This window comes from Anas platyrhynchos, chromosome 8 (assembly GCF_047663525.1).
Source record: "Anas platyrhynchos isolate ZD024472 breed Pekin duck chromosome 8, IASCAAS_PekinDuck_T2T, whole genome shotgun sequence".
Taxonomy (NCBI): Eukaryota; Metazoa; Chordata; class Aves; order Anseriformes; family Anatidae; genus Anas; species Anas platyrhynchos.
Genome location: NC_092594.1, coordinates 25,088,597 through 25,112,325, shown reverse-complemented (window position 1 = coordinate 25,112,325; position 23,729 = coordinate 25,088,597). Strand labels below are relative to the sequence as shown.

The following is a 23,729-nucleotide window of genomic DNA, read 5'->3' as shown; positions in this document are numbered from 1 at the left end:
CGGGGACGTGCCCGCACCGAGCCGCACGGCGTACCCGGAGCGGGGTAAGGTGGAACTGAGAGCGAGGCCAGCCCCGTGGAGCCGCCGGTGTCTCTCTGCCTCCCCCGCCGGGGCCGGCGATGGGAGCGGACCACGCCATGTCCCTGCCCCGGAACGCGAGCGGGACGCAGCCACCGCGCCTCAGGAGGGGCCGGGGCCGCCCCTGCCTTCAGAGCCGCCCTCACCGCCCGCTTCGGCCCTCCCCGGGGCCGGCCCCGGCAGCTGGGGAGCTCCCGAGCCCTGCCCCGGGACCGGGGGGCGTTGGAGGAGGCTCCGGGTGCTGACGGCACCGCGGGCGACAGCTCGGGCCGCCGCTGCAATTCCTGGATCTGTGCTGATTTCCGTCAATTTTCTTTTTTAATTATTTTTTATTTTTCCCCTTCCCGTTTGGTTTTACAACCAGTGTTTTAATCTCTGCGTGCTGTAGGCAACTCCGAGAGAGCCCTTTCGGGCTTTTTCTACAATGTTTTGCATCCTAGCATAAGGCGCGTGACCTAATGACATAAATGGCTCAGGAGAAAATTAGAAAACAAAAAGAAGAAACGCTCATCAAATAAAGATTTTTAATATTTTTAATGCCCAGCAACGAAGAAAGATGACAATTTGAAACCTGATAAAATAATGCGGAGCACATAAAGTTGGTTGAAAAGGTACTTGTGAGTCTGTCAGCAGTATTTTTTTTCCTCCTGCTTTAACACCCTGCAAGGTAAGCTGCTAGCATAACAGGAACAGGCTGGGGGGTCTTGCAAACACCAGGCTGGCTGCTAAGGACAGAAAGCAACACGAGGAATCCTTCAGGGCAAACAAGAGAGATGGGAGACTTTTCCTGTGCAGTACAGATGCATAGTCCGTAAATCTGAAGAAATCCATACTTCACAGGCATTTTTAATTGGTTTTCCTTACAGTTTACATTGTGTTTTTTACAGATACACAGGAATTACCGTTTCTTTACTGCTCAAACTTTGGTTACGCTTGTCAAAAAATAGAAGCAGAGGTAAAATCTGTCCACAAATACGTAGTCTCATTGAAGTTCATGTGCTAGTTTATGTAGGTTAGTGTTCATAGGAACAGACCTAAATGTTAATGAAAAATCACATGCCAAAGCAGAGGCAATATGATCCAGGTCTGTCCCCACGTAAGCATTCTTCATTTTTCTCACAGCTGTGCTACAGGATGCTTGTAGGGAAAGGTCTGATTTTCTTCCTGATAAAATGATTTAAAAGGTTGACATACATTGCATGTAATCTCCAGGTCAGAGCTTGCTGTGGGCCCGCATTAGATCCTGTATTTGTTTTAAGCTGTATGTCCCTGTTCTGTACCCTAAACCCAAACCCCAAAGCCTGAGGTGTGCCCCCATGCTGAGCTGAAGCATGTTACGTAAGCAGGTTCTGATGAGAGATTGTACCCAGCTGTTGGTTTATACTTCCCAGGCAAAACTAGAGCCTGAAAATATCACTGTGCCCCCTCCCTGCTCTGCTCCCAGGAGACATTTTCCGGCAGCCTCACTTCCAAGGTACAGCTAATGCTTCTGCTCTGCCGAGGACGACTGCTACAAATGGATGCTGGTCTCAGCTGGGAAATCACAGTCTGTGACACAGCTCCCAGCAAAGGCTGGAGTCTGACCACACAAATGCTTTTTCTCATCTCCATTACTGAGAAGCAACATGCATTAATCTCTTCCAAAAGGTGCTTTTAGCTGTTGTTTCCCAGAAGCAGATCAGATTTTTTTTTTTTTTAATGTGATCTGCATTTTGAATAACTCAAAGGAAGTGGTACTCACTACCTCCAAGTTAAAGTGTTAGAACTAACAATTTAGTAAGAAATTGCAACTGGGTATTAAATACACAGATGCTTGATTAGGAACATTAAATTGAGTTTTAGTTTGAATATTGAGCCAGTCTGAACATTGATGCCCTCAATATAACATGTGCCTAGATGATTGTTGTAAACAGAACTAACAGAAAGAAATATCTTTTAGGGCATGAAGATCATCTGATGAATTTCACAAAGAAACAGATAAAGACAGAAAAAACCTAGAGACCATGAATGAATGTGCTATCAGAAATCTACCTATTTCTATTAAAATTATTTTTCTACAATTACACGCAGGAATAGTGGGTACTTTTATGACCTTAAAGTGTTACAGTAGAGGAATGAGTGAGGCAATCAGACTAGTCCTATTTTTTAGGAGAAGACTATTTGAACACCATTCCTATTTTGCCTTTCTGGTTACTGGTAACTTACTCCCTGAATAATTTTCTGCACTGTAATGCTGAATATTTGTAAGCCATGTCAAAGTCAGTAAATATTTCTTCAAATTACACAGGGGATAAAGTACTTCAAAAACTACTCGTGTTTGAATAGCAACAAAGTAGGCTTTCAAATGAACACATTTCTCCTATCCACTCAATCATCACCTTATGGAGGTGCAGTGGGATGCACAATCTGATACGGTCCCAAAAACTTGACATTGCATTTTGCCTTGGCAGTTGGACCAGGTTTCATCTTCGTGCAGTTGTTTGTGCTGTGGAATACCAGAAAGCCAGAGTTTCAAGCCATTTGAGATAACAATCATGAAGTTCAATAGCTTTGAAACAAATCAGTATGTGGATGTATAATAAGAAATTTAGTAATTCCAAGTGTTTTCTTCTGTTTGCACAACATTCCTCTCTGAATACATTAAGTAGTTAATTATGCTTTTCTGAACAGGTGCATTTTCTAGCTTGCTATAAAACTATATCCAAACAATCTGCTCAGTCAAAAATCTCCTCTGTCCTGGAGTCTGACTTCAAATAGCATTATCGATCAAAAAACAAGGTTCAGCTCAAGCTCTCATCCTACACTTTATATTGCCTTAGAATTCTGTCTACAAGACTCTTCAGCCCATTCATATTCTTGGCTTTGAAGAGCAGCACCCATTTATTTTAGATAAGCCATCTGCTTTGTGTTAAAATCCACACAACAATTTCCCAGCAGCACCAACACCTGCTAATAGGGCATGGCGTTCAGGCAGACACTGCCAGCCCATCACAGCTTATCTCCCATCGCTCTAATCTTCAGAGTGCTGCCTGGGATTATCTCCTAGAAATCAAATGCTAGCAAGACAGCTTTTTAAGCCATACATCACCAAACATGTGCCATGTGTCTGATTGAGTTCATTGCCACTGTAAACATCTTTTATTATACAGATCAAGGCAACTTTACAAGCTGTAGCAGTATAATATTGACATAACACAGTATTTCATACAATAACTTTTTATAGTCCTCATCACTCCAGACACGCTCTGGGTAAAATTCAGTACTGATGGAAGCAGATACCATAGTACCAAGGGCATCCGCAGACTGCAGTCAATTACACAAACTTAATGGGGCCCCTTCAGTTCAGGCATGGTTTTGAATGGCTTTAAGACACGAGCTCTTTATTTTTAGCCACGCAAAATATTATTTCAGGGTGTCTTTATCTGTTTAGTAATCAAAGCTTGGAGGTACTTTTTCAAGTAATCTTGTCAAATTCCCATCTGTTGTCTGCCCTAAGAAAAAGGGAGTCTCGGAACTTAAGCGGTTTGGAAAGACATTTCTTTATACTGAACAGCCATCAACCAGTGAAAAATTTCCACTGCATGGAAGTTGTAAAACAAAATGAGGTATATTGAAAGAAAATGAGAAATTATATCTGTTGGTCAACCAAACTGATGTGGTAATCCAGGAGATAGTTTCCATAAATATTCACAAACTAGGATAAGATCATACAATACTATCATAGGCTGTCTATGTCACTGCTGGCCTGCAGGCCCAAGTAGATGTGTGAGCAGCTTATCCTTCTCAGTTGGACGTTGGGAATAAACCATTACTAAGCAGTATGGTCAGGAATCACTGGGAAGAAAAATGGAAATGGAGAAAAAAATCTGTAACAATAAACCTGTGGTATTTTGCATGTGGTTTGTGGTTAGTGTGCCCTTCCATAGTATAAAAAGTTCTCAGCCTCTTTTCAAACAATCAGCATCCTACCAAGTGTAGCTGAAAGTTGTTTCATAGGTGTTCATTGAAATTGTGTCCAAAGGGATCAGTTCGTTACTTTGGTGTATTGCAATGTGACAACTGCTTCGTGTGACATTGCATTTCTACCACCTTAATTTTTAGTAAAGATAATTGGTATCTAAGTTGATATCTAAGCTTTTTGACCTAGAGAGGTTCTAGGTCTTTCCTTTCAGTTATGGACATATCAAACTGTGCAGTTATTTTCATTATTAAGGTCTCTTGATACCCTGTTAATTTAATTTTGGGTTGTGAAGAGAAATAAATCCTTTTACATACAGTATTAAAGTTTGTATGGAAAGGTTGATACACCTTTGTCCTAGGCAGGACAGTCTTTCATTCACTTGACAATCCTGTACAATCATTACTCTCAATGCTAGCAGGTAAATATGCATCTCCATTAAAATACAGATTCAAATTTCCCCCCCCCCAGTGCTATTGGTTCAATGTCATGTCAGCAATGACGTTATGTTGCAAGCCACACAGTAGATAGTGATCTGAAATACGTACAAGGTTGAGAAAATCTGTTTTCAGCATTTAGTGAATTTACTTCATGCTTTGCTTGCAACATGACCTTTGGAGTTTCTGGCAGAACAAAGTACACAGGTCCTCCCAGATCCCATTCATGTGCTCAACAGATTAGATGTCATAGACAGTGTTACAAAAATTAGCAGAGAATTTATATCCTTGTCATGTTTCTTAATAGTTGAAAATCACAATTTTACTTTATAAGCAGTATCTCCACAATTTACATTCCACAGAGTATTGACAGCAGTATCTACCTTTTTCAGAATTTGCAGGTCCAGAGACAAGTTCTCACGTGAACTAAACACCAAAGAATCCTATACCACATAAATATATTGTTTTCCCATAAAAGGGCTATTGATATTTAAATATTGATATTGGTATTTAAAGTGTATTTACGTGTTGATATTTAAATGTAATATAGCTGTAGGCAGAATATTCATCTGAAGCGTGAATTTCATTAATATGCACCATTGAAACATGTTTGTTCTTCACTGTTTCCACACAAAAAAAAATCCTCTGAAGTTAAGATTTTGGAAATCCTGGATGATACAAAGACCTCTTTTCATGGGTCTACCATTGTACCTCAAAGCAGTTTCTAGCTACACGAATAAATCAGTTTGGGGGTTGTTAAATAAAAGCAAAATGCTTTTCCCAGCTGTAAAATTTTGCAACCATGACAAGCATCTTCTAAAGACTATGACAGGACTATAGAATCCTTTTAAGCATTTACTGGTATATGTTTTTTTCACCTATATAAATACTATTGTCCTCTCACTAAAGAGAGCATTAGATGTGTCTGTAGTCATGCACCACATGGAAAAGGGGATAACGCATTTCTGTACTCAAAGTCATTTCCTTACTAGGTTTAAAAGAAAGCAGCACAGTGAAGTGACAGCAGGATCAATACTACCTTACCTGGTGTAGTAAGATGGAGAAGTTTCATGAACAATGAAAATTTTTTTCTAATGTCCATAGCATAAGGTGCACTGTGCTGCACAATGCAAAGCCATCTAAACTACACATACTGAACTCTGATTTGGCAGAGCTTATTTATGCACAGGGTCAGAAGCTCAGATGCTTCTGCACTGCAATTTGGTTTCCTCGAATACCTCTTAGCCTGGCCAGGTGGGCTCCTTGGACTCATCATGCACTGCCTCTCACCCATTCAAATTAGCAGCAGAGGACATAGAGGTAATAAAAGCAGCAAAGTATTTTTGAACAAAAGAATAGAAGGTAGTGTACTGGGGTCAAGGTCTAGCAACCTGCATTTATAGGAACAGTTAAGACTAGAAACATAGTACCCTCTTTAGCAAGATGTGGTAAAGCCCTACCAGCACTAAATTTGTGTTACAAAGTAAAACAGAACCATTATCTGTTTACATGGGACAGCTCTGCATGCAAGAAACAGCACTGAGTGAAAGCACTCACTGCATCTGTGCTGTGGGCAGCGCTCTAAGTTTTCTGTAAATTACATGAGCTTAACAAAGTTTAAATTTATATTACAGAAATACAACATACTAGGGGGCAGCAAGAGTATGACTGCTCATTATGGGAACAGAAGCTAAGAGAGATCCCCTGCCACAGAACAAGAACCTCAGGACCCCATTTTACATTACCTTAGCAACATAAGCAGAACAAACCTGAGACAACAACTGGAACCAATCAAGAGCCCATATTATAGGACAATATCATGCTGATGAGACAGGTACAAAGCCAAGCTAAGAAAAAGTCAAGCCAAAGGAGGTGAGGGCTCAGGGCAGAACTTAAATAGAGCTCTGGAGGGTGTGGGGGAGCCTCCAGGTGGGGTTGATCAGAGCCACTAAGGTTTATTAGTGCCCTCTGTAGCCTGATATAATAGCTTTTCAGAATAAGAGGGACTTGGGGGGGGGGGGGGGGTATTTTTCCTTTGAAGCTCTGTGTGTAAAATTTTTCATTTTATGTTACCTTTTTTAATTTTTAATGTGCTTTTGTATTTTATGTCTTATATGAGTTCAATCTATTTTTGTGTGGATGGGTATGTGAAATTTAAGTTGATCTGTTGAACAGAGGTAATCTCACTATATAACAATACAATATTGTTTGCTTAATCTTTTCCATTGAATTTTGCTTGATATTTCTAATGAAAACTTCTGGTTCTAGGAAGGTAAACAGCATAGGGATCAACTCATAGGCATAGGTAATATTTCCTATAAGCTGAACAATGTTTACTTGGTTTTGTCCTATTAGTTTTAGAAGTTGTCCTATTACTTTTAGAAGCTTTGAATTTACCTTTAGTAAAATACTCACTAAAATGATTTATTAACAGAGGTTATACAATAAACTGAGATATATAAACTGAGGACTTGTGGAACAGTATGCTATGAAATCATTTTATTGTGTTTAATGTGGATTTCCTTGGGGGGGGGGGGGGGAACTTGCATCATTATGAAAAATGCTTTATTCTTTTAAAATGAATAGGATTTGAATGTAAAAAAGACAACTTAATAACAGTCTTAAGTCCTTTAAAGGACTGTGTTTCTACTTAAAAAGGAAAAATTCTTTCAGCTGATAATTTGAAGCAGGTGGTGGCAGACTGTGGGTTTGCTACTCTCCATGTCCCATCCTACTTCTATAGCAGACTAAATGTCTATTGCAATAAAGTAGGTGGAAGAGAAATGTTGACTCAGGATAACTTTGCTTTATAAAAAGCACACCAAGATTAGCAGGATGATGGAAACTTGATAAGATTTCTACCATTCAAAGCTCTGACAACTGTGGGAGATTTAAATTGTTTTGCTCTTTTTTTCTCACTTACATTTATTCTTATTTTGTCCTCATTTAAAGACTACCAGAAACTTAAGACAATATGAACTTGGATTACTTGAACAAGAAATTCTTTAATTTCTTTCTTCTCTCTCAGAAAAATGAAAAGTGACATTGACAAGATTTAATCAAAAACTCTTACTTAATATTTCGTTTGTGAGGCTCAGTTACCTTAATAACTGTATTCCTGAAGACTCTTTGTTATCTAACCACAAAAACATAGGCTTTATATATGAGATAATGACACTGTCATGGATTTTCCATAAGCTAGTTTGGGGTGTATTTTTATACTAAGTAGAAGTTAGAGAGCTACAACGTTCACAAGAAGTAAGTGGAGATTTCTTTCTTAATTACAGGCATAATATAGAGTTCAAAATTAATGTGCTGTTCATGTATATTCATGTTCAAGCTCACTTGTCTATCTATCCCTCACAGACAACAATGACAGGGGTACATATATTGAAAGAATACTACACTTTAAATCCAGAATAGAAGTGTAATACTGTAGGACAGTAATACTAATAATTTTCTGAAGCAACTCTTTGTAGTGAAATATGGCCAGGAGAGGACACAAACTAGAAAAGCCTTTAATCTCACTTCTAAAGTGTTATCTGAAGAGGAAAAAAAAAAAAAAAAAAAAAAAAAAAAAAAAACAAAAACACTTGAGTACCAAAATATCAGGGACACAATTGTCAAGCTGGTTTCAACCTTACACACTTAACTGTGTGTAAGGTTGAAACAGCATAAATTCCTACCAGTAAGAGTAAGCTTTGAAATACCTACCATCTAGCTGATACTTAATCCATCTATTTATTAGATATAGCAATATTGGAAAGAGTAACTCTTTAATTTTCCCAGAACTATTTTTAATTAGCTTTCTGACATGCTCTTAACCTTTCTAAAGCTGCTACCTTAAAAATAAAACCACATTGTCAAATTAAAATGATTAGCAGAGTTGTCATTTCTGTATAGTAAGTATTCTTTGTTATAATCTCATTTTGTTATACACATATTTACTGATTTAATACTTATATATATTACAAGCAATGTAGAAAATGAGAAGGAAAGCTGTCAGAAAATATTTTTCTATATATCAGAAAATAAAACAAGTATAGACTGTAGAAGTATAAAATGTTCCAAGAGAAGTGTGCAATATGTTTCTGCAGAGACTATCTCCTCATACAGGTACAGATACAGAGTTTGGCTGTTCCAAAATGACCTATTTTTTTCCTCAAGGTCCCCAGCTTTTTTTTTTTTTCTGATGTTTACAGGGGTTGTCCTAAGCAACCAGATAAACCAGAGATGTTTAAAGGGGCCTATCCTGTTTGTGCTATAGTATCCAAATCACAGAAAGACAATGAACTTCAGAGTGCCCTGCTTATGCAGAAATGCCCAGCCTGATATAGGAGCATATTTGAATTCATTCACAACTGCTTTCTGTAGAAAAGCAGCAAGACTGCTACAACCATACTTTACATAATCATAACAAAGTTTGGGTTTGGCTCAGATGGGAGAACATACTTCTGTGACTTTTTTTCCCTGCCCATGGCAGAGGGGTTGGAACTGGATGATCTTTAAGGTCCCTTCCAATCTGAACCATTCTATGAATACAATAGATAATATTAATGTACTTTAAATTTCCTTATTTTATAGGAAAAATCCCATGAAATAGGAGGACTGATTTGTCCAAGAAGCAGTAGTGATTTCATTGAGTGGTTATGACTTGTTGTATCAACTAGGACAGAAAATGAAGGCCCTACTCAAAGTTAGGACATCATTTTGAATGTCCAAACATACATTAAAATAGTTTGTTCAGACCAAAGGTCTGCAATTTATTTTACTTGGAACTGTTGGAAAGTGACTAGAAAGCTCTGTGCACAGAACAGCCGCACAGCCAAGGACAAACCTGGACTGCTCACACATTGCTGAGATCGTAACAAAAGCACAGGCTCTCCCAGCCATAAGCAGCACTCTTTCTTCCCAAGCTGAACATATTGTCTCCCCTGCAATTTCATGTCTTAAATGACTGTAGTATGTTTTCCTGTTGAATGAGGCAAGTTCTAAAAGTTCTTCTCTGTAACGATTTTACCTGTTTTGTGTTCTCTGTTTTTTCTGCATGTGTGTGCTGTAATTCTTCTGGCTTCTATACTTTCTCCCTTTACTGTTTTCAAAACCTCTTCTGTTCTGCACTATTTTATTCCTTTACTATGGTTACAATGTTCTCCTCTCTTGGAGCAGGGTTAAGATGCCCTTCACAAGGGGTTCTGCTGCTTTCCCCATGCTTCCTCCAGCCTTTCTCTCCTCCCCTCCCTAGAAATTCCAGCTGCCAGGGGACTGCCACACTCTAACAGCACTGGAACTTCCAGAAGCCCTTGACATCATTTGTCTGTTTCAACCTCAGACTTATGGATGAAAAAGCACTGCGTAACCGATAAGTATTGGCACTGATTGTATTATTTGTATGTAAGAGGATCATTATTTAAAACATTTAGCTCCCCCTTCAAACAGGTAGCAGATTAGAAAAGAAATATCCCTCCCCTATCTTCCATTAAGCAAGTACTTTTAAATGAAGGATGAAGTAACCTGTATTTATCATAATTAGCGTACCTAAGAAATTATAGGAATAAATTACTTACCTAGGAATAAATTACCTATAGGAATAAATTACTTACCTATTACTTGTTAATGTCTTTTTTACCCAATCAGATTCTGTCCTATGGAACCTTGATGGAACAAATATGGCTAATTATGCTCCTTTTCCTGCAATACATTGGTGGAATGTTATGGCAGCATGTAAGCAAAGTATTTTCTATAAGATGCTTTATAAGAAGGAACAGCTGCAAAAATAGAATAACCCAGGCCTAGTACTACAGATAATATCCTGATGCCACTGATGACAAAGCTTCTTTTGAGTATGAAGTAGGGCTTTCTTTTAGACTTTCAGGAAAAATACTTCTATCTTCAACAAAGGCTTTTATGGTCTTTGCCTCTGTGTGTGCACTTAAGGGATTAGAAATCTCAACTGTGGTTTGCCTTTTTAATAATGACCAGGTAGGGCCCCAACTCATTTAGACATGCATGCGTATTTATGTTCAAATCTATCAGTGAAAACGAGATCTAATGTCCCCGTTATTTGGACGAAGCAGGGGATGCTAACCATCATCCAAGTGTGTTGCTGAATTTCATTAGCTTTCAACTATTAAAAAATAACTACTTTGTAAGTAAATTTGCAGTACAACAGAGTGGAAAAAAAGTAAGTAAACTGAATGGAATAGGAAAGGAGAGGAAGGGAGACAAAAAGGGATAAAAAAGGAATAAAGGCAGAGTGAGAAGATGCATTAGCGTATTTAAAGGCTTCTTTAAAAGCTCTTGAAGTCTTTAGCATTAGGAAAAGGACACTTCTTAGATCTTTGAGGAAAGATACAGAGGATATTCAAAGGTATCTGTTTTAAGTAACCCACACAAAATTGCATCACCCCAAGTTAAAATATTGCATTTGGCCATAACATAAAAAAGTGTCAACATTATCTCTAACAGGGTCAGGTATCTGTACGGTTATACATTCTCTATTAGACCTCAGTTGTCTTTGCCAGAAATTATTTAAAAGTAATTCAAGCATTTCTTTGGTTTCCAGTGCTGTAAGTTAATTTCTATATGTAGACATTTATTGATTCATATATTACTTTGGAATAGATCTGCCCTTTGTGCAAAATGGAATGAAAGGAGATCTTCCATGCAAATGTGACAATCAGAATGGTGGTAGTAGTAGTACCTAATACCAATAATAATAAAAAAAAAGACAACAACAACAACAAAAAAAAAACTTTCACATCCCTGTGAAAAACCTGTATTTCACGTTTATAATCTTTTAACATGGATTTTTAAAAAGTTTCACCATTTCACCATAAACAACATATTTATGTCAACTATTATTAGAAAATGAGTTCAACATTTTAGATGTTAAATTGAGTTTGAAGAAAATCTGTAAATCTGTCTTGGATTAAATGTGAGTAGAAGTCAAAGATCTCTGAGATAAAAAGAACATGCTTGAAAACATTCTCTTGCAGGATTGGTCATGCAACTATTGAAAGTACAGAACATTTGACATCAAACCACATTCTGCCAATGACATCTTAGGTTCTAGAGTTGGGAGGGAAAAGCTTTTACATCAGTATTTGCATTACAGCCACTTGGAATAGCCGCTTTATGTTGTTGAGGATTAATACGTTCTTCTTGGCTAACACCATAGATACTTGTCTGACAAAGCTAGAAGGAAAAATACAAACCAAAAATAGATCTTCAATAATTTCTAAGTTTGTTTCTTGGCTTGTTTTTGTTGTTTGTGTTGTTGTTGTTGTTTTATTTTTTTTTTTGTTTTTTTTTTGCTTTTTTCAGATGGAAAGTGTCTTTTACTGTTTGTTTATTGCATGAGTCTTTTCAATCGATTCACACCTATAAATGCAATACTATAATTTTCTTTATAATTTTTCATGATGAAAGGTTACTGGTGTAAACATTCCTTTAGAGTTTTAGATTTCTGTCTTGTAAGTGTGAGGAAAAGGCACTATGGACACACATGATCAACGAATGTCTGTAATCATCTGAACCTATAATAACTCCTCATTTATGGCACTGTCAGTAATAAGAAATGGAAGACATTGAAGGAATCAGAGCATTTAAAGACTCAAATTCTGGAAATACCAGAAATTACTGGAAAAGAATAAAAGAACACTCCAATGTACATCTGGAAGCACTAGGTGTTATTTAAAAGCAAGTCAACCAGAAGGTTTTCCTTCTGAAAATAGCAAGTGCTGATGCATTTGGCATATTTAGCAGTTTTCAGCAATCCAGGCAAAACAGGATAGTCACAGAGCTGTTACAAAAACGAGGAGTATTATATTCTAAATAATAATAATAATAATAATAATAATGAAAGCATATGAAAGTTACATATTTGAACCTGAAGGTTTGAAAGTATTTTGTAGTTTATACATTTGGGGTGACAAATTTTAGCTCAGTATATTTTTGTCTGTTACAAGGTATTATAATAAGCATGGCATTAGCCTGTTTTAGGGTAAGAACTACTGAAGATTTTTATATTTAAGAAAACCTTCCAGTTCTATAAAGCTAATTAGCTCCTGGTTTGCAATAAAATGGAGAGGGAATAGTACAGTAATAGATTGCTGGGAGAAGCAGACACCAGATGAGGCAATTTAGAACGTGCCAAGGAAATGGTACTTGAATAAAGCATTGGACTGCACCTTAGATGTGACCAAGGGCTCAAAATATTGTAAGACAAAGATGGTAGATTTTAAAAAATATGCAGAGCTTGAAATCATAAACAAGGAATAACAACACAAATTAAGCAAATAGGAGAAGCTGAAAGTTAAGCAAAAGCTTGTATTAATTTGTCAGACTCTTCAAGCCCCAGGATGGTGAACCATGAGCAAACTGCATGTTAACACCTCTGGCTGAGATGATCATTCTCATATGAACAAAGGCCCTTTGCAGAAGATGGTGTGTCCAAAAGAAACAACAGTATTATGTAACCATGAGAGCAAATAGTAGTTATGCACATCTAATTGAATGTAATACATATCCCATTATTTCTAGGACCTGTGTTATAACCCTCTGAGAAAATCAACTGCTTGGAGAAAGATAAACAGGTAAAATTCAGGGTTTGTGTTTCCCCAGAAAATGTATTGTTTCTGTTTAAAAATCTGCTTCTAGGTAGAAATAATAAACCAGGAGAACTATCCTACACAGGTTTTCTATTCTGAGAGAGCACTACTAAATATATTACAGCTGAAGAGCTGATTCTGCATTAAAAAAAGCTTCTTAGCTATACTTCTTTACCCAGTAGTGATATATGACTGTGGGACACAAGTTATAGGACAGGCACTTGAGTAGAATACAGTGAAGCTTGGATTTAGTTATGTCACTACTAATTATTATTATTCCTAGTTCATTGGGTTGTTTGCAATGATGTTATAATACTAAAGCAGTAACAAGATTTGCAGAGTATATACAAAAGAAGCCAGTTGTTACTTCCAACAATCTCATGGAGAAATAGTAACAAAACCCACACACCTAGAGAGCTGGTAACAGTAACATTTGAGAAGAACTGGGATGTGAATAGCTACAAAAATATAAACAAGGCTGAGTGATCCCATCTCTATTTAAAGTGATGGGGATACTGGAAGCTGCTGTCAGCAAGGAGTGAATACAATCCAGTAAGAATATATGATGCAAATCAACACAAATGCTAGTGACACTTTGAAGTTGGACTAGCATTTGCTGAGCAGCAAAGTTGGTGTTTTCGTATCTTATATATTTTTGAAAAAAAAAAAAAAAAAAAAAAAAGGCAAACAGAAAACAAAAACACTTTATAAATACCAAAAGAGAGGAAAGAAAGGACAAAGACTCATTTTTTGCTTGGAAAAAAAAAATAATCACTTGGTTGGAAGCAAAAAAAAAAAGGGTTGAAAGATCAAATTTTGGGACCTAGCACTTAATGAAAATGTGAATTTTCTGCCTCCAGCAGAAGTATCACTGATATTTCAAGCAGATATAAGCCATGATATGAATATCTCTAAGGTCAGCTAAATGTTAATGATATTGATAATACTTTGTTTATAAGCATAAGGAATTCTGTGTGATATTCAAATTGTTTAAGAGTTTTTATTAAACTTGTTGGGAAAGGTATATGTGATGCTAGGAATTGTTTAGTATTTTCAAAGAGGCATAATTTTTCTAGTCTTAGAAGTTCTGCAGACATATATGCTCTGTCAAACAGAAGCATTTGAAACTGTATCGTGAAATAAAGAGGCTCTCTTTAGAGCACCTTGGCTACAGAAAAATCACTGAACACACTGGACAACAGAAGAATTTGTTTTGGGCTTTCTACTTATCAGGAGCATTTCAGTAAAGTATACTTTGAATATATTTTGCTTTCTGTTCTATTAATGCCAGTCTGCACTGACTCTATTCAAATTTTTACTTAGCTATGTAAGCTCTGAAGGTGAAAGCATATCTTAAAAGCCATGCTTATGTATTTTTTTGTTAATTAGGTGACACTGTTTGTGAGATGAATACAAATAATTTTTTAAGTCTGCTTCTGTAATGCTAAGTAAAAGAAGTTCTTTCTTAGAAGACTCTTCTTACATCATATAACTATGATCAGACTGAAGTCAATGTCTTTGATATACAATACACAAAGATATCTGCACTAGAGTTCTGACCAGATTTTTTTCCTTCTAACTCATTCTAGCAGTTAAAAGAAATCAAGTGGTGATAACAAGCTCAAAAACTGGTGTTTTTTGTTATAAGTCTTCATACCAAGAGATGACACAGCGTGACACCACTGTGTGATGACAGGACATCAAGAAGAAAAGGAAAAGCAGGTAAGAGATGTATTCTAAATAAATAAATAAATAAATAGTTTTCTTGTGCTCTAGTATTTAGTAATACTATTTTTTTCTTGACATCCACTCCATTTGGGCATGATTCTAATGTATTTTCCCTTCTGTCATCTAAACAAAATTATCAGAATACCTCTTAGAAAGTGAAAAATAAGCTTGTAAACTAGAATGGGGGATTCTCTGCGTGGTGATACTGTGAAATAATCTAAATTAATATTTTTGGATGCAATAGTCAAGCCTCATAAACTCTTTGTGTGAACTCTTTTAGTTAGGATTAAAGTGACCTTCATTTAAGGTAGCCTATTTCACTTCTAAAGTAAGTTAAACTAAATTGAATTAAGGTCATTTTTAATTCTGAATAAAAATATGTACAGAGGCATTCAATGTAGCTTAGTGTACTTTAAATTAACAAGTGTAATTAACTTGGAGATCTCCGTAGAAAAGGCCTAAAAGAGGAATTTAATAACACTACTATTTTCGTTTTATTTTTTTATTCTGCAAAAGAAAAGTGATCCAGAGTCTCAATATACAGTAAGAACAAACATTAGTATAATATTGATCACCTCTAAATTACAGTAAGCATACAAATAATGAAGATTCAAGTGCACCGAAAATGTTTTAATATATAGTTTACTAAACACCTACACATTTTGAATAGAAATACTCATTGTGTACTCAAAGTTATTTAGACTTTGTGACTAGACTGGAACTATGTTAGACAACTATACCATTCATTTTTATTTAAGTTTTGTTCTTGCTATAGTTCGTGTACTGCAAACCAAATATGTTGCTGAACTACTTAAAGTGCAAGAACAAAGCATACGATTAATTTCTTCAGTGTTCTTCTCTACTCTTATATTTTGTACACAATCAACTGTTCAGAGTGAAGCAAATCAAGATTATTTTTTTTTACTATCTTGCTTTTCTTGGCTAGGCAATCTATCATGGATTCAAAATGTTTGGACATGTTTGGATTCAAAATGTAAAGGACTTCTCTTGATGTGGATAAGGAAACTTTTAAAATGAGCCTGATGGCAGCAGGATACACAAAAGGAACACAGTCAGTTATAGAAGTCAGTCAGTGAATTTTCCTTAACAGTTATTAGTAATTCATTCTGAATCACAAATGTGCAGGCAGTGTCTTTTACAAACATGGAAGAATCTGCAGAACAGTAATAAGCAACTGAAAGAAGTGTTGTTTGACTGATAGTGAGAGACTACGCCTCTTCTCCCAAATGATCATATAAGATAAAGGGCAAAAATTGAGCAGATGGACTTACCCATTAAGGACGTCTGTAATTTATCTCTGCAAAAAAACATGTCTAATCAGCAGGACATTGATCACAAGACAGCACCTAGTACCTCCAATGAATGAATATATCTACTATCCATAGTAAAACTGACAAATGTTATCTTGTCAAGAGGCGATACTAAAGGAAGGCAGAAGCACAGCTCAAATTTACCTTTTTTAATCTATATTTAAAACACCAGGGAAAAGGAAATAAATCACCACCTTACAACTTTATGACTCTTGAGAGGTTTGTTGTGAAATAGGTATAGCTAAAAGCAGTAAGAAAATATATAAACCCTTTGCTTCTATGTTTAAATAATTTCTCTGACCAGTGGCTATCCTGGGAAATGTCTAGCACCAAGAAGGGAAGGATGGAAGTGGCAAAGTGTTGACTTCAAGTGTAAAATTCCTTTGGAGCATCTTCCTTTAAGTGTACCTAGTCACACTGAAGGAACCTCAAGTTATTCTTAATGAAAAAGCCTCCCACTTTGACCTAAAATGTCTTACAAAATTGCAACTGTCACACGTGGGCAGTATGCTTTCCTGAGGCTCCAGATTCCTCCTGGACTCACAGAGTGCATTAATGAGCATTTTTCAGGGCATTTGATAGAGCAAGTTGTTGTACCAAGTTGCTCTGGTTTCATTTGGATTCAGGGGATGGTAATTTCAGATATTGTAGAAACACAGTGTAAGACCTTTCTTTTGGTCTTCTCTGTGAGGGTGGGTCTCAGTAGCAATGAGTTGGGCATCAATGGATTTGGTCTTACCTGCACAATGATGTACTGTATCACTCTGTACAGCTACTGCATGGAGCAGTGGAAATTGCTGTACTTGAGCTTTCATCCTTTCCCCTAGCATATCTACATGACATAGTTGATATTTTCTTGGCACGTCTGAAATTATGCTGCAGCAATGAATATTCCTGTTTCTGGGTCAGGAGCTGTAAAATTTGGAAAACAGCTTCTGTATTCACCAAGAGATACACATGCTTCTTGACACTTCAACAACCTGCTAGAAAAACATCCCACACTGGGCTAGCTGGCAGCAGGGAACGTGCCAGTAGTCTGGAACAACATGAAAGGAAAACAAAGAGTTAAATGCCGAATATATCAGTCTGTTTAGGAGTAGAGAAGGAGGCTGGCAGTGGCATTCAGAGATGCAGGAATGTGGGATTTAGGGAAAAGCGGTCAAAGACGGGTGTTCAAGCCATGCAATTTACAAGTACTGCTGCAATCCTAAAGCCACATCAAGAGAATACCAACATAGGCAGGTGCATATCCGTTACTTGAGCAGAGCCCATATCCTCAGAGTAAGAATTACCAGTATGAATGTACAAAGCTATCAGATTCCATATGCCAATCCCTTGCAATGCTGGCCCACCTTACATGTAAGGGAAACAAGTTAAGTTGTGTAATGCTTTAAATGTAGTGATTTGTTTCAAATCCGTATTGAAATCAACTGTTGTAGTTGCTGCAGCAATGCTGCTATCTCATCTAGAAATTGGTGTGATTACTGAGTGAAATGAAATGTGGCTCCAGAAGTAATTACTGTATGAAAAAGTGATTTCCATTAAAAGCACATGTGAGAGCCTCCTATCTACCAGAAATTTATCTTCCCTGTCCTGAAATGACCCTCTCACTTTTAGTTCTGAGTTTACGTAGAGTTGAATTTCCAAGTTTCATTAGGGAACTATACATCTTCTACAGAGCTTTAGGCTTTATCAGGGAAAAAGATTGGTCTTCGTAGGATATTCCTAATCAATAGTACCCAACGAATATGTAGAAAAATGGATTAAAATCCACTGTAAGTCACTGAAACTACATCATTAAATGTGTATAGCTCTAAAACTGCTGGGCTGAACTTCTTGCAGCATAGCTTTTTTTTTTTTTTTTTTTTTTTTTTAATCTTACACAAATCAGCAAAACAAATGAAATCTAAAATTTTTAGATTGTGCCATTACTGAGTTATTCTAACATATGAACAGAGCAGTTTTCATATTTGCATGATTTCATTGTTTAACCAATTGTGTTGAAAGAAACTTAAAGAAGAGATTACTCCTGTGTGAGCGGTGACATGAGGCACTTCGGCATCAAAGGATTTTATATAAGGAAGTTAAGTAAGGCAGACTGAGAATTAGGGCTAAGGGCTAGAATTAGAGTCAATGCTTTGAATGCTAACTATATATACACGTGTATACTACAACAAAACATTGATAAGTTGTGCAATTAATTCATTAATATTAACCTATTAAGATAGTATCAGTTGTGTGTGCAGAGTGAATGAGAATGTCCAGCTCTGAGTCTGTATATCTTCATTTAGACACGTAATCGTGGAAGTGGTTCATTTAATGTTTCACAGCAGTGTTGATGTGTTATATGTTATGTTTTTGATTATGAGAGTGCTTGGGTGTAAACATTTATGCAAATGTATCAGTGCTGCATGTGTATTCTGGGCATGTGCTTATTTGAGAACTAGCATAATGCATTGCCGCATGTATATGTGCGCGCTCTGTGTGCCTATATAGGATTTTGCTGAAAGATGTGCTCTGACCAGCCAATCCTTGTCCAGCAAATCCCAGAGGGTAATAATGGCTATTGGACCTTGGTGGATCCTCACATATGGAGCCTATGCAGCGTAATTTGCTAGTGGAGGGATAAGCTCTAATGCCAAGAATATGTTAAAGATGCTGCAGCGTATCTCATTTGTTAGCAGTGCTGCTGCTGTCTTCTCAAGGATATCAAAATGCCTGTCAGCACCTGGATGAAAATCAGCTGACTCAGATTCAATCTGGCTGAGATGAAAATGATGATGGCTGGAGTGGGGAAAATGTTTAAAACCGGGGTAACATCTTTATCTGTGACAATATCATCGGACGCTCATCTATCTAAATGTTAACAGTGCCTCACGTTTTGTTTTGTTTTGGATTTTTTGTCATTGTCTGAGTCATCATGATGGTTGATTGCAAAAGTACCCTTTTCTTTTCCCAAGCCTAACTCTTGGTCGTGCAGATCTGGCCATTGCAATCTACTTCCTCTTCCCTGCCAGAATGAACTACCAGGAACTCCCTGAACCTCTAGGTGAGGTGCCTAAAGAATTAAGAGATTCCAGCTGTAGCAAAATGTGGCAGTCCTCCTCAACAGTAGTGGCATCACTGCCCCCAATGGTTTGCAGGTTATTTCCTCACCATGTTTGTCTTGTTTCTGTTCTTCAAACCAATAAAGACCCGGCTTCCTCAGAGACTGCTTCTTTAATCATAAAAACACAGATACTCAGGTGAAGCAAGCAGCATCACACAGATCAGGATAATGAAAATGAAAAGGTGAAAATGTAGGAGAAAATCCCTTAACTGAAGGGTTCATTGGTGGGTCTTCAATGTACAAAACATCAGGATAATTCAGGTAAGTGTTCCCGGAACCTTGCAACCAGGTAGTCCAGGCAGTTTGTACCTGTCAAGGTAGAGCTTCATGCTGGCTTGATCTGTCTGGTGTTTATGTAGTGTACATAAATGTACTGTACAGCCTCGGGAGACCTGAAATTGGTTTCCAGAGTTACCTGGTTTGGTTTGATTGCACACTGGTGTGTGCATGTCAAGCACTGTCCCGCAAAGGGTAAGGTCATTCAGTGTTAGGCTGAGAGAGGAGGTGTGGGGTGCAGGGAGGTGGCCCAGGGTGTCAAGAGGGAATGTTGATAGGAAGATGGTAGCTGGGACAGCTGCCGCCAGCACAGTGGGGGCAGCCTGCAGCCCTGGGGCAGGAACGCTGCCAGAAGGGGCTGGGTATCACCTAAATTGTCCTAGTAGAATACACACGGCTTGTGAGCCACAGGATTACCACGCCGGCTCTCCGCTCTCCCCACTGCAAGGCACAACAAGCTAGAGCCTTCCTTTTGATAAGCATTTCCTTCCACCGCAGAAACGCTCCAATACATCTATTTAGAGAGCCATCACCGACTCGAAAGTCACAATACCATTCGAAAAAGCGTAGCCGGAGCTATTTCTGCCACGAGCGGCGGCAAAAGGGAGAAGCCAAAAAAACAACAACTCCTCCCCGGCAGCCCGCTCCCTTTCGCAACGCTGCCGGGGGTGCGACGCCGAGCCCCGTAACCGCACCGGGGGCGGCAGCGGGGTCACCTTGGGCGAGGCGGGGCCGAGGCGGGCCGGGGGCAGGCGGCCGCCCGCGGTGCCCTGCGGTGCCCGGTGCCGCTCCCTCGGGCCGCCGGGCGGTCGGGGCGGGATGGGGGGGGGGGAGGGGAGGGCAGCGCCGGTCCTGGCCCCGCTGCTGCCGGCGCCGTGTCCCCGCGTGCCGCGCGCCCCCGGCCGCCCGCCGAGCGGCGCAGCAGGGCGGAGGCGCCGCCCCGGTCGTCATTTCCGCCGGGTGTCGGCGTGGGGGAGGGGGGCAGAGCGCTCGTCTCCTCCTCCGCGGCGGCCGGAGCCACAGGGAGCCAGCGCGGGGCCGGGGCCGCCGGGAGCCAGCCGCAGGCCGCGCCGCCACACGAGCCCCGGGCCCGCCCGCCGCCGCCTCGCCGCCGCCCGCCCGGCATCCGTCCCGCTTCCCCCCTCCCCTTCCCTCCCTCTCCCTCCTCCGCCGTCGCCGCCCCGGCTCGGCCATGGGGAACGCAGCCACCGCCAAGAAGGGCAACGAGATCGAGAGCGGTGAGTGAGGGGGGGCCGCTGCCGCCGCCCGGCCCCGCCGCCCGGCCCCGCCGCCCCGAGGAGGGGCCGGGCCCGGCCCGCCCGCCCCGCGCCGCCCGCAGGCCCCGCGGCCTAGCGGCGGAGGCGCCCAGCGAGCCCCCGGCCCGGCCCCCGCCCCGCCCCGCCCCGGGAGCCGAGCCGAGCTGTGCCGAGCCGAGCCGTGCCGCCCGGCTGTCCCGCGGCAGGTGGCTGGCACCGGCGGGGGAGCCGCGGGCAGGTGGCAGCCCGCCGCCGGGAGGCAGCGCCGCGGCCCCGCTCATCCGCCGGGGGGGTCGGCCCGGGGCTGCGGCCGTGCCCTGCGTGCTCCGCTCCGCTCCTCTCCTCTTCTCTCCTCACCGCCCGCCCGTGGCCCTCTCTTCTCCCGAGCCGCCGTAAAATGGCAGACAAAGGCACGGGTGGGCACTCGCCGCACTCAGTGGGCTTCCCGCTCGGTTCCCCTCGCCGCCCTGGCACGGTGTCTAAGTGGTGCAGAGGCGATCCGGTCAGTGGGGGAAAGAGCGGCGGGCGTTATTTGCAGAAAGTTAACTTCCTGGCTTGCTTTCCAGTTGGAAACTTTGGGTCTGTTTGTTGTGGATAGGAGAAGAGGCAAGGCGCAGCGAGCAGCCCGTTGTGCAAGCGCAGCGCTCTCCACAACAATGCCCTTTGTTATGGGAAATGCCACGGGCGGTCTGAGCACGGACAGGAGCTTAAACCTCCCAGTTACTCCTTGGTGTCCTTCTGCACTCTGTTTACTCTTCATACCCACCACCTAGGGCTGGGGTAGGAGCGGGTAACCCACCGTGCACGGGGCAGCAGCTGCCCACGCAGCGCGCCCTCCACCCACACCCCACATCCTGATGCAGGACAAGGGACTTGGCTTGGCCGATCCAGTCCCGCTGTGCGGCTTCTCCTTCTGGTTCTCACGTGCCGTCTGGTTATTACGGGTTTCACAACACACACGTTCTGTGTGTGTGTGACCATTGGTGTTTGTATTGTTTGGCTGAGGACAGTTATTTTACATGGGAAGCGTTTTAGCCTATGAAAATGGGGGTGGATTGGATTGCTCAAAGTACTTCAGACAGCAAAACACTGTATTTTGCACCTAGCAGTGGCTGTATCGCTATTTGCAGTTAAATAACGCTACACCACAGAGAGTGTTTACTTCCTTTTTAATTATTTTTCCTGTATTACTAAATGCAGTGATTTTAAGTTGCAGAAATAGTTTGGCTCAAAACTATCTCTCCCTTTGCTGAAGAGTTCACATGTGAAAATGAAATGCTGCTAGAGACATCAAGCTCAGATGTTCAATTACTCAGTATATTTAGCAGCCAGGGGCTCTGTAATGATACAACTTTGTAACAGAGAGAAGAAATTGATCATCGTTGACATGCTGCTGGGAAAGATGAGGATTCATTTACTATGAGGATCAATAGTAGATGAATACTATACACATACTAAACATTGCTTCTGATAATTTATTTTACTGGCAGTGGAAGCTGATGTGTAATCTATTCATATAACTTGTTGTATCTGAAAACTAGAGAAACATGAAGTGTGATAAAGCTTTAATGTTTCTAATGCATATTCACACTGCCAAGACAGTTTTCCTGCTGTTTTTTCCTGGTATGTGTCCTTAATAGCGTGTATCCCAAACTTCAGGGCACTTAAAATGAAGTAGTTTGAAGCGGTGACAGAAAAATACCCGGGTATGCCTAGTGAAAGTGATGTTATGCCCTTGATCCATGCCTACAGCTTATGGCATTGTGTGGATCAAGGGCATGCTAAGGTCCCCGAGAGAACAATGAAGGGTAACTCGGCTTCCTCTGATAACTACACTTGCTAGTTCATCAAGTGTAATTTGAGAGCCCTTCCCTATCTGTGGTCAGCACAGGCGAATGCTGTTCACCTAACTGTGGCCTTTACGCTCCTCTTGTTTGTTTCAGCTTTCCACGTATTTTTGAACTTCTTCAGTTCTTGTTACTTCACTCAGGCTGCCTAGAGGAATAAAAATAGTTGTATGTGAATGCCAGTAGTAGGATGAGGCAAACATTTCGTAGGATTTCTAGGCAGAAGTTGAAAGTGAATGAAATCTGAATGCTGGTTAAGTTTCTTAAGCTCAGCTACCAAAAATCAACTCAGGCTTACATAGGTCAGAGGGCAAGACGTATATATGCGTATACAGAAGGTGGAATGTTTCAGTGTAGGCTTTTCTGTTTGTTTGTTTGTTTTTCCTATGCCTTTCTGTTCCAGGCTCTCTTAATGTGCAGTAGATTTTAAGGACCAAAATTAAAGTGATCCTTTACTAAAGAGAAGCCTAAGGCTCTGACTCTGTACCTGCTTTAAATGCGTTTGTCGGGTTCCCTGGGTATCTACAGGGCAAAACAGCCTACAGATTTTGAGAGTTTTTTAGAATAATAGAAGTAATCTAAGAGACGCATTTGTCAGTCATCTTAAAAGTTTCTCTAAGTTTGATCCCTGATCCTAATTTGCATTTCATTGATATGTTCTGTTGTTTTTTCTTCAGCTGCTCTCAGTAGCTGAGAAATTTTCTTTAACCACCTATGAGTTTACCACATGTTGACTTTTTTTTTCAATTGCATTAAACAAAGTCACTAGGAGCTTACCTTAACTTGTTGCAATTAGTGTAGGAGAATGTTGACTCTAACATTCATTATCTTGGAATAATATATTGAAGTAACAAAATAAAAGAAACAGCTACAACACATCTCTGAGCTTTAAAAAAAGGTCACAGAGTATTTTACTTAATCCACTAAGTGGATCTGTTTAAAGATTGTCATTGATTTTATATAAAACAGAAATGTTTTATGTTTACTAGGGCAGTTTTCTAAACAGAAATGAATGTCAGCTCTGCAAATTGTAAAGTTCATTGAAAATATATATTTTTTTCTTCAGATAACTTGTTAATACAGACTTTTGAAGTAAT

General features: G+C 40.0%; 1 protein-coding gene and 1 long non-coding RNA gene across 3 annotated transcripts in view; both read left to right on the top strand.

The window, feature by feature from the left end:
• Nucleotides 1–68: 68 nt before the first annotated feature.
• LOC101791736 (uncharacterized) lies at nt 69–19,351 on the top strand. 2 transcript variants are annotated; one of them, XR_005267642.2, is made up of 7 exons: nt 69–745; nt 6,108–6,345; nt 9,719–9,839; nt 10,111–10,197; nt 13,018–13,070; nt 14,675–14,807; nt 19,105–19,351. It is a non-coding gene; the product is annotated as an uncharacterized lncRNA (long non-coding RNA). The 2 variants fall into 2 exon arrangements; XR_005267643.2 differs by having other exon boundaries at nt 18,829–19,351.
• Nucleotides 19,352–20,474: 1,123 nt separating this feature from the next.
• PRKACB (protein kinase cAMP-activated catalytic subunit beta) overlaps nt 20,475–23,729 on the top strand; it is a 68,725-nt gene continuing 65,470 nt past the window's right edge. The window contains exon 1 of the mRNA XM_027463299.3: nt 20,475–20,767. Within this exon, the coding sequence (XP_027319100.1) occupies nt 20,722–20,767 (46 nt within the window). The 5' untranslated portion in view covers nt 20,475–20,721. The remainder of the gene's footprint in view (nt 20,768–23,729) is intronic.